The following is a 12023-nucleotide window of genomic DNA, read 5'->3' as shown; positions in this document are numbered from 1 at the left end:
TTTCTAGGCTATCCTGTTAAAGTATATTCTAATGCAACATATTTGTACAAACAAATCTCACCGGCTAACATTTGCTGAAATGTTTTCTAGGCTATCCTGTTAAAGTATATTCTAATGCAACATATTTGTACAAACAAATCTCACCGGCTAACATTTGCTGAAATGTTTTCTAGGCTATCCTGTTAAAGTATATTCTAATGCAACATATTTGTACAAACAAATCTCACCGGCTAACATTTGCTGAAATGTTTTCTAGGCTATCCTGTTAAAGTATATTCTAATGCAACATATTTGTACAAACAAATCTCACCGGCTAACATTTGCTGAAATGTTTTCTAGGCTATCCTGTTAAAGTATATTCTAATGCAACATATTTGTACAAACAAATCTCACCGGCTAACATTAGCTGAAATGTTTTCTAGGCTATCCTGTTAAAGTATATTCTAATGCAACATATTTGTACAAACAAATCTCACCGGCTAACATTTGCTGAAGTAAAAACCACTGTTACAAATTTCTGTAAATCAAAATACATCATAACTTACACAAATGGTGTGTCCTCAATCTTAACATTGCCAATGATCTGCGGCAATAAATACATTTTTAATTATGGCATCTCTGACACACCCACTAATATTTTAGCCACCCAGCCCTGATCATTACATTTATAATGACACCAGCAACATACTGCCATCTTAAGAAAGTAAAAAAAACTGAGTGTCTGGTTACAGATAACAGTTTACCTTGACCCAACTGACGTCAGCAACAGTCTGGATGTCATTCAGAGCCACAGCTTGTCGAGCGAACGATACGTTCTTGAGCCCAAGTTCCAGTATTTCTCTTGCTTGTAACAGATGGTTCCTGGCTACAAACTTGGCTGGGTGTGGGCGATCATTTTCATTGCTCATGCCCAGGTCAGTGAGGGATGTCTTTGAGTCCTTCAAACCGGACAGAACGTCTAAAAAATGTTTCCATATATATATATTTAAGTGTTCTTGTCATTGAAAAAGTAAATATTTTAGCAAAAAAAACCCAAACCTTTTTAATTTGCATATTGTAGAGTAAATATTGTTTATTTATTTGTATAGCTGCACAACATGGAAATAAAGAGATATGAACAGTAGAATTTATTGTACATGATTCAGTGTTAACAAAATTGTTGATATTATTCATAGAGAATCAGTCATAGGTCTTACAGACAAAACTCATGAAATATCCTCTATAATGAATACATTCTTTTCAATTTAGGCTAAAGCATTTATTTATGACATTTTAAAAATAGCTTTTACATTGTGATGACCTTGTGTGACCAGTATCTAAATAAGTAGAAGTCATCTAATAACTTTGTAACTACAGGACATTATAGCATGACACAACAGACCTAACTAAAATATTTAATGTTTTAACCTGGGGTGGTGTGTTTGAAATAGCTGTAAAAAAAAAAGAAGCTCAATGATGACAAAGTTTCATCATGCAGTTTCTGATTCAGGATGCCCTAAATTTCACAAAACCACCTTAAAACATTGTATGTACGGTACCCTAGTTCAAGGTTAGGTCATATTCTGGCACATATACATACACGGTCAAAGGGACTCACACTACGACATAGGTAGGCCTACACATGTAAACTATTTTGTTCTTTGAACAAGCATATCAGTGGCAATTAATAATAAATGACAATTAATTTACATTACAAAACATATACTGTAATAATAAACAATGTCTCTATATAATAATAATAATAATAATAATAATCCATTTCCACATAAGTTACTAACTTATTGGTGCCACATAAGCTACTCAGTTTAGTAGAAAGAATGTGTTTATGTGCTCTAGCTATTCCATATACAGGATCACATTAGCTATGTTTATTGGTTAGAACACAAAAACAAACAAATAAACTCAGTACTATTAAGTTGGTATGGTACCACTGTTTTGCAATTATGGTGCTCTGCGTAACACATAACGTTTTATAATACTCACATCATATAAAAGTGTACTTTTTTGTTTAAGTGATGTGTGAAATTCTTTTAAATAGTTAATGATAATTTCCATGCATTACTTGATGAACATGAAAAGTAATCATGAATAGCACTGCACATGCATTGTGTGTGCCATGCACGTTCAAAACAGTGCTACAGGAACTGTTTACCATTCCATCTGCGTGGAATGGATTCAGTTGTAATTAAGTTACTTTTCTCAGTTTAACTTTAAACATGGAAACATTCTCATCTAAATTAAACAAATTAAACATGGAACTTTCAATTTAATTATTTCATTTATTTAAAAATCTGAAACATTCAATGTGAATGCTGGAGATTTATGATGAATATTATATATCATTGCATGTTTATAAATTAGAAATTAATATTGACTATTACCATAACTAATGATGTATACTGTATATCATAGCATTTTTACAAGTAAGAAATTAATGCTGAAAATGTTCATCCACTTTTTTAGAGTTTACACATGACACATTATTTTAATATTAACAGGCTGCATTTGATCTGGTTAGAATATACATTTTCTTAAAATCTTAAACATATGCATATTACTGTTATGATATGTAGAGTGCATATATATCTATTTTGAAATATAGGTGGACTCAAACCATATGATTAATTAGCACGATCGTTAAAAAAAGGAAAAACCTGACATGACAACATGCAAGTGAAAACATGGTCACATACCCGCTCTAGTAGTGGCACCACTAACTTGACTGGTTAAACCAAACTCAGTCCCTTGTGTGGTATGACGATCAAGTTTATACTTTTTACATTTACCTTCATTCACAAAAGTGTGTTTTGTTTGGAATAAAGTTGAACAAAAAGAAGGAAAGAAAGAGAACAAATGTTGTAACAAAGCATAAAAGGTCACAAATAAAAAAATCATTGTAAATAACAGAAAGAACAAACAATATTTTTTTTTTTTTTGTATTTTTTTTGTGTATAGGTATTGTAAAAAAAATGTTTTTAATTTTCAGGAACAACCGAATGAAGCAACAATATTTAACAGCAACTGTATAATAATACTTTTGAATGAATATTAGAAATAAGTATAACAAACACTGTGAAGGATAACATAAACACATGCATGCCCGTATGATGGTTCTTGAAATAGACAGTTCTGTCATTTTCCTGAGTGGAAAAGCTAAACTATTTTTAGTGTTGACTTCTTTATATAGAATTATCTTCAACCCATTTTTATGTATCTTGGATTAAGGTTTATTTAACATTTGGGTGCAGTTTGAAAGAGGAGGGGGGTGTGTGTGTATACTCCTTAGAATTCAAAATGGAACAAATTTACATATTCTGCTAATTTTAGGGGATCCATTTGAACCTCCACCCTAAAAGCATGTAAAACAACAGAGTAACACAATATTCATTACTTTTGAACAGATAAAAGATAATGTAAATTAAAAAACAACATATTTCAACGTTTAACTCAGAACAAATGTTGAAATACAAGTACTAAAAACATGTTTCAATAGAAAAAGAACACATACTGACATTTTCTTCACAGAATCTTAAACATTTACTACAACACAATTCTGAAAAATTATAAACACTTCCTAAGTTTTGTAAAAACATTAGTTTTTATCAAAGTAATATATATATATCATTGGTCCTATTAAAAAAAAAAGAGTAATATTTGAGGGGTTACAGAATATATTATTTACATATCAAATATCATTATAAGGGTCAGGGTTAAAAACAAAGCACCTGATTAAGTGATAAGTAACTGTTGAATGGTTCCATACAGAAACCAAAGAAAATACTTTCACTTATTACTTACAATTTTTTAATTCTAAATAATATTGCTGTACATGTACATCTTAATGCTAACCATGATTCTTTTTTTCATTATGAATTTAATTTAATTTATAAAATACTGAATGGGTCAATATTTGCTGATTATTTAATTGTGTTTGTTTCTTTATAGATTTTACTAATGGAACATAGAGATGACTTATATTTCCCACAATGTGGTTACAGTCAAACCTATTTTGTTCTATGTTAAGTGATAAAATCAACACACCATCAATTCCCTCCACTTGAGAGCTGCTCTCATACACGAGTGCAAGCCGAATAACAACCTCCGCCGTCAGTCCCGGGTCAACACTGCTGATACCACACCAACACAGGACCTGGTGCACCGCGTCTAGCAGATAGATCCACTGAAATAACAAACACCGTTATAGTTAGATCTCACACTAATGAATTACGGTTGTTTTAAAGGGTCTATCTTCAGTCCGTTGTCATTGTAATGCTTGGCACACACGTTCCGATTAATGCCGACTCGACTGTTAGCATTAGTCTGAAAATATGCACCCGCACACACTGATGCAACAGTCGAGCTGGCATTAATTGGTATGTGTATACCAAATATAATATGCTTTTGCCAATATAGCCTTTTTCCAATTCTAATAATTACAATATATTTACTTTTATTGATTAGAATAAGAATATCCGTATATTCAATACATTTGTGGTCACTGTAATGTTTCTACAGTAGCTCAAGATAGATTTTAGTCTAATAATATCATCCATATACCACAATGTTATGTATTTGTCAACATAAAGTTTTTTATTTTTATTTGTTTGTTTTTTACAACATGCTAGATGTATCACATGAAAGTTGCTTAACCCAGTCCATTCTAATGCCTACACACTTGTGTCTCTAATGAATCAAATACCTTAGGATCAGAGCCAAATATCCATTATTTATTACAATAATATGCTAAAGGCTGAGATTATCTCAAGTAAAGTTACACCACTGAAAAGCAGTTCCTTGGTGTGAATCATATCAATGTGCAAACTTACAAGATAAATTGAAGCACAATGTTCAGCCCTTTCATATAGTTGCAAATATATTCTCTATGAAAATAAAGCCAAACAAATCATTAACAGAATATATTTTAAATGTGTTTATATATGATTTATGTGTTGGTTTACTGCCCCTATGATAATGGTAGTTTACAATTCTAGTTACTTTGGTCGGGTGTTCCATCTTGCTGAGATATCGGTAATTATCCACGGAACCAGTCTGGTATTTCTGGAAGACAGCTTTACATTTGCTCCACAGAAACAAACCAGCATCAACAATCATGTCGATCTCGATCTTCTCTTGCTGCAAATAATTTAAAAAGTCAAAGAAAAATATCACAACTACCAAAAAAAATACATGTTAAAAATCATCTCACAACTTTCGGGTTTTTTCCACTTGCCAAAATAAAGAACAGTTATTATTATTATCAAGTAGATAATTGTGGACATCTTTTATGCATAAATTGTAAAAGAATGGAGAAAACTTGAGTCACGTGACCGGAACTAGAGGAAGCATACAGTAGAAGAATTTAGGCCATCCCATTGGCTTTTGGGATGTTCAGACCAGACTACTAGCCATAGGGGGGGATTGCACTTGTTTGAGGACAGGTAATGTTGAAAAGAAATAGTTGTTCCTACCAGATAGGGTCCGGTGACAACAGACATGAGAATTCCCGCCAGATTGACGAGATCATCACTTGTTACTGATGAGTTGCCTGAAATAAAACAAAGAAAATAAGAGTCTAACTAGATTAATTAGTAATTAACACCAAAGAACAAAGGAATGAAGGAAAAGCTATTTATAGTCCTTCCCACAGGGAGCTTTTTTTAATACTATGGAATTTACTACAAGTTATTTATTTCTGAGCCTATTGTTTTCTAAATTGCACACACAAATTGTTTGTTTTTAGTTTTTTCCAAAACACTTTTACTTTTCTTCTTAAGTCAAACCAAACTGAAATTATTTAGAAAAAACATCATCATCATCATCATCATCATCAATTTGTCTCAAACATATAAACATCCTTGTAAATAAACTTCATTCTGCATCCCGACATGTGAAGATGCCCCCACTGACCTGACACAGCTGAAGGAGGGGGTCCGATCTGACTGAGTACTGACCTGGCACAGCTGAAGGAGGGGGTCCGATCTGACTGAGTACTGACCTGGCACAGCTGAAGGAGGGGGTCCGATCTGACTGAGTACTGACCTGGCACAGCTGAAGGAGGGGGTCCGATCTGACTGAGTACTGACCTGGCACAGCTGAAGGAGGGGGTCCGATCTGACTGAGTACTGACCTGGCACAGCTGAAGGAGGGGGTCCGATCTGACTGAGTACTGACCTGGCACAGCTGAAGGAGGGGGTACGATCTGACTGAGTACTGACCTGGCACAGCTGAAGGAGGGGGTCCGACCTGACTGAGTACTGACCTGGCACAAGTGAACGAGGGGGTCCGACCTGACTGAGTACTGACCTGTCACAGCTGAAGGAGGGGGTCCGACCTGACTGAGTACTGACCTGTCACAGCTGAAGGAGGGGGTCAGACCTGACTGAGTACTGACCTGGCACAGCTGAAGGAGGGGGTCCGACCTGACTGAGTACTGACCTGGCACAGCTGAAAGAGAGGGTCCAACCTGACTGAGTACTGACCTGGCACAGCTGAAAGAGGGGGTCCGACCTGACTGGGTACTGACCTGGCACAGCTGAAGGAGGGGGTCCGACCTGACGGGGTACTGACCTGGCACAGTTGAAGGAGGGGGTCCGACCTGACTGGGTACTGACCTGTCACAGCTGAAGGAGGGGGTCCGATCTGACTGGCCTGTGTGGTAGGCTCCTGATTAGCTCCTTCCTCCTTTTCCTCATCTGGCTGGTTAGCCAGACGTTTGAACCGTCGGTTGCTGACATTCAGTTTTTGTAGAGCCAACAGCAGCTCCAAGGCTTTTATGTCCCACACAAACACATCATCATTCTGACTCTAAAACAGTCAAATAGCAATCAGTGGCAATTAGTAGTTACACTGGATATTTATAAATAAGGGATTGACAGGGAGGGAACATTGTAAAATCTCCAATAAATTACTGGTTATACTGTAAGGCTTAAAAAGCTATTTTAGTTCTTTTTTAAACACCAGCACATACAGATTGGTATAAGTATTGCATCATATTACAGTGTACTGCTATTGGAGGTTTATACTAGGTCTACATACCGTATTTAACAAAGTTCACACACAACCAAAAACAAAAAACCTGCTTTTAAGAATCAATAAACTATTTAACAGAACTATATTGTCTCATATTTTAAATACTGTGTTGTAATTAGGCTATGTATGAGGTATAATTAGTGATAATTTAAGGAATATGTTAATATATTCTTGTTTCACATGCTTTCTGACCTTCATAACTCCATACGACTTTAAAACTTTCCTTCTACAATAAAATATCTAACCAGAGTTTTCAGTATTTTAAAAAACACAGAAGGTTGTTTGAGAAAAATTAGGTGGCGCCATATACTAAACACAGTGAGATGTGTCATTGTAGGCATCCAAAGTAAGCAGTAGTCTGCTGCCTGCTAACGAACACTCAGTTCATATTCAACAGGCATGTGCATTTTAAATGTTTGTCCTTTAAAAGCGATTTTGTTTATCTAATACAGATAAAACTGTTTATTTTAAAATTTCATTTTTGAAAATTATAACCATGGTATTTAAAAAAGACTAAGACAAAAAAAAAAGTTGTCACATGAATTACTCCTGGAGACACATTTTTAAAGAAACATTATTAGTCTGTTTTAGAGATAAAAGATGATAAAAACCTTCAGTTGAGAGAGCACCGGCTCAACAAGACTGTCGAACGTGTCCCACTGTTCGTAGTTATAGGCCCACTTCACAACTCGGACCACCGCACTGAGGGACACTCCGTCTTGACCTGCAGACAAAACACAGAAATATCATAAACACTGTAATCCTGTTGCCAATCTGTTTTCCAAGACAAACTTATCAAAGACAAGATGTGTGACCGTGACAGGTAGCAACACTGCTTAATCATTTCCAGTGGGTTCATTATCTTAGAAAGTAGGCAGTTATTTGAGAAAATGTGTATATTTTACAATTGTAAGCAAGAAAAGTCGTTGCTGCAGTGGTAGTCACTGAAAACTGTCACTTGCTGCCAACTAATAATTATTCTCTGAATTTCAAATTTAAAAAGACTAAGATCAGTGATTATGTCATGTTTTAGATTCACCACCATAATATGTTAACTTAGATTTATTTCATACTAATTTATGTCATGTTGATCAGCAATTTAAATTTCAAGCATGGACACAGACCTCGGCTGTCTAGGCTATTTTTTTTATGACTGAGGTTACTGACACAAAGTTAGTGTAGTCACCTGATATCTTCCCATTGAACTATGCACACTGATTCTAAGCTGAAGCTGGTACTGAATTACAAACAGTCTCCACCAGCATTACTATAATATAGAATGTAGAGTGGATACATCTCAGGAATACACCTACCAAGTGTGACCATCTCCATGAGTTCCTTGTCTGTGGTGACCGCAGCAAGAGGTGGTCCTCCGAGAACACTCATTGGTTTACCAGTGGTAGCCACACCCTTTAGTCCGCCTCCACCTGCAAACAGAACACAAATCAACAAGACAAGACAATATATATTCAGCTGTTGGTTTATCAATGTTTATTACCATCACATAGAAAAAAGAGGTTTGGCCAACTGTCAAAAGCCTCTGTTAAAGCCTCTCACTTTATTTCACAAATACAATTTTTTTTTATAATTTAAGATGACAAAAGCCATTATTTAAATAAGTCCAAATTGGACAAAGAATTACATTATGTAATTAATACATATGTAAATATGAACACAACACATATCTTTATTACCATAATAAATTCATCCCCTACCTCTCCTACCTTTTCTTAGGCATTGAAATTGTTTCAATATTATATTTTCTTCAATTAATGACATTACAGAAAAAGATGTCAAGTCGAAACTTCTTATTGTCTCAGCAAGGACAGGTGGTTTTAATCCTACCTGCTAAGATTTCTTGAGCTGCCAGGAACAGTTCACAGAAGACGTCCAGTATTTCTGGTTCGTTGTCTGCTGCTGGCGGTGACGTGATGACAATCCTGCGATTTGTGTCCTGTATACTCTCAAGAATAGCCAGAAACTGGGCAGCACTTCCTTCAAACATTTCAGACAGCAGCTTCTCAGATGGAGTCCGAGGCCAGGGTTGCTGAAAAATTTAGAAGTTTGGCAGCTCAAGAAATCTTAGCAGGTAGGATTAAAACCACCTGTCCTTGCTGAGACAATAAGAAGTTTCGACTTGACATCTTTTTCTGTAATGTCATTAATTGAAGAAAATATAATATTGAAACAATTTCAATGCCTAAGAAAAGGTAGGAGAGGTAGGGGATGAATTTATTATGGTAATAAAGATATGTGTTGTGTTCATATTTACATATGTATTAATTACATAATGTAATTCTTTGTCCAATTTGGACTTATTTAAATAATGGCTTTTGTCATCTTAAATTATAAAAAAAAAACTAATGATATAAGTGATGTTAAAGAAAATGAGGCAAACTTTGAGCAGTTGACTTTTTTATAAATACTTAACCTGACCTCGTATCGTTTTGCATCCCTTTGCCATCCAAAACAAATCCAGTTGGTTTGAACCTTCTAACATTACAAACATTGACAATGTTTCACTGTCATGAGTATCCAGTTTCAGTCACCTGACTTTTATTTTGTACTTTTCTTTGCTTTTGAGGTCTGAACATACATTGTTAGCTATTTTGTTTCTTGCTATTTGCTAAAGTTTGAAATGCAAATAATTGAGAGGTCAAGTTAAGAAAGAAAAAAAAAAGAGTCAGGAATTGTAGTGCTAACTGCAGGCTCTTCCAAGCATATAAACATGAGCTAGTGCACTCACCTAAGGTACCATGGGTCATGGTATTCGTGGTTTTTAGTGGACCTATTAGGCTATTTCCCACTACACTGTTGTCACTATGTTCATTAAGAAAAAACTTTAAAAGTGAAATATTTATTACCACACATTGATGAATTGAATGGCTGTATATTGTAATGATAAAACAAAAGTTTATTATAAAACGCTGCATGATATGATAACATGTCTGTCTTACATTCATAGCATCTCTCAAGTTGGCTCTGGTTTTGGGTCTGAGAAGACCTTTTGGCTTCCGTCTTGTTTCCATCACACTCCTCTTGTAAACCATGATGGCCATCTGAAATACACACATCAAACTTTAGTCCCAGGTATATCAACACTAGTGCAACTCCATAATATTATTCTTAATTGAAATATATAGAGGCTATTTCATGGGTTTTTTCGAATACGATTTTTATGTCAACAAGTCAACAAGTTGACATAAAAATCGTATTCGAAAAAAGCACCATGAAATGGTCTATTTATTATATACATTTTTCCAAATTTTTGACAATATCTTTCGCTTTTTGGTAATATCTTTCGCTTATCCTATCGGAAACACGTAACGCCATGATATATTTCTTCCTATGGAACTTTTCCAGAAAATTTACTTGACCATAGACTTTTAAAAAGAAATTTGAATAAAAATTATCTATGTTAACATCTATTTAATAATACTGCTGTGCAAACATACCTGACAAAGCGATCCTCCAAAAACAAAACAAATCAAATGCCGTTAAATTTTTACACTTACACTCAATGACATCATTGTGTCATCATTATTTAGCTTCGTATTCAATTCGTTTTAGATATTTTATCATAATTGCACTTCCTATCCCTTTTAAATAGGTACAGTTGTTTAAATTACATTTTTTAATTTTTCAAATACGATCAGATGCATTGGTAATCATCAAACTTAAATATGAAGAAACGAGACAAAGGGAGATAATTTAATCAGGCACTTTTACAAAAAAGTAAATACAATTTCCATATTTTCACTGTAGCTAAAATACAGTAAAAATATGACTTTTCACCGGATATCACTTTTATAGTTTCCATAGATCTATAGATTTCATTGCTATGTATATAATAAACTTTAATATCTCAGTTTTAATTATATTTTATCAGCCGTTAAATGAAAACCACCTAGATTAAGCAGCTGCTATATGGATATCTCATCACTGGTTCAGTAGTTTATGGGTTCTGTGGTGTTTTACTACTGTGTTTTATTTATGGTTGATAAGATGCTCCATATGTTCAAGACCGGTGATTTTTCTACTAAAATTAGACCTGGTTGAAATTAAAACATAACTGTTGTTTTTAAGACTGGCTAAATGTTGGTACACCCTGAAATCTGCATCATTAAATCATTTAATATTTTCATTATAAGTATCTATTATTTTATACAATACCAATAAAATTACCATGCATTCAGCAAGTGAGACACTAATGTTTTCAAAAGATTTACTAGTAACTGTTTTTACATGCCCATATCCCAAAGGTTCAGGCACGCCTACCCAGGATTCAGTCTCTGTCATCGCTAGTGGCCGATTCCAGGGCAGGGGGGGATGGGAATGGGGGGTTAAAAAGATTTATTGGTTTCCCAATGAGGCCATTCGATTGAATGAAAAATGCTAAAACCAGTCAAGTGGATTGTTTCCTGCACTGTGTGAAGTGAGCCCTCAACTTACCTTGACAGCAGACAGTCTGAACGAGCTCTCGGCGTTGTGAGTTTCATGGGAACTGCTGATGCTCTCTAGCTTGCTGAGTTCATTAATCTTCAGAAGACCACGTCTGGCAAACGCCTTAAAAAAGTTGTATGAGCATTTAGGTTAACTGCTTAAAACATGAGCTCACAAAAATCCATTGTTTCCAAAACCGAAATAAATACAACATAATACTTTTGCATAAATACTGTAAATATACACGTAGAATACTATCAAATAAAATGTATACATGACTGCATCTGTTGTATGCATATTTAGGTTAATTATTTAGAGAGATTATAAATCCAATGTTTCCAAATCAAAGATAAGTGGAACTTTGGCATAAATACTGTAATTATAGTATACACAAGTAGTAGGGGGGTCTGTTGAGCCTCATGTATGCAAATGAGCTAGGTCACATGACCTGTCCTGCACTCTGATTGGTTAACCTCTAAGGGACATGGCCTCTTCTGATTGGCTGACCTCTAAGCGTGGGGGCGTGGCCTAATGACGTCACGTTCAGTGCA

At 34.8% G+C, this 12023-nt stretch overlaps 1 protein-coding gene across 1 annotated transcript in view; it reads right to left on the bottom strand.

The window, feature by feature from the left end:
- LOC121367270 (cilia- and flagella-associated protein 54-like) overlaps positions 1 to 12023 on the bottom strand; it is a 117994-nt gene that overhangs the window by 90698 nt on the left and 15273 nt on the right. The window contains exons 7-17 of the mRNA XM_041491384.1: positions 11482 to 11595; positions 9987 to 10088; positions 8875 to 9076; positions 8343 to 8456; positions 7641 to 7753; positions 6612 to 6804; positions 5469 to 5545; positions 4996 to 5133; positions 4042 to 4180; positions 3509 to 3553; positions 744 to 958 (exon numbers count right to left, since the gene is read on the bottom strand). Of these exons, the coding sequence (XP_041347318.1) occupies positions 744 to 958; positions 3509 to 3553; positions 4042 to 4180; positions 4996 to 5133; positions 5469 to 5545; positions 6612 to 6804; positions 7641 to 7753; positions 8343 to 8456; positions 8875 to 9076; positions 9987 to 10088; positions 11482 to 11595 (1452 nt within the window). The remainder of the gene's footprint in view (positions 1 to 743; positions 959 to 3508; positions 3554 to 4041; positions 4181 to 4995; positions 5134 to 5468; positions 5546 to 6611; positions 6805 to 7640; positions 7754 to 8342; positions 8457 to 8874; positions 9077 to 9986; positions 10089 to 11481; positions 11596 to 12023) is intronic.

This window comes from Gigantopelta aegis, chromosome 3, assembly GCF_016097555.1.
Source record: "Gigantopelta aegis isolate Gae_Host chromosome 3, Gae_host_genome, whole genome shotgun sequence".
Classification (NCBI taxonomy): Eukaryota; Metazoa; Mollusca; class Gastropoda; order Neomphalida; family Peltospiridae; genus Gigantopelta; species Gigantopelta aegis.
This window is presented reverse-complemented; position numbering and strand designations above follow the sequence as displayed.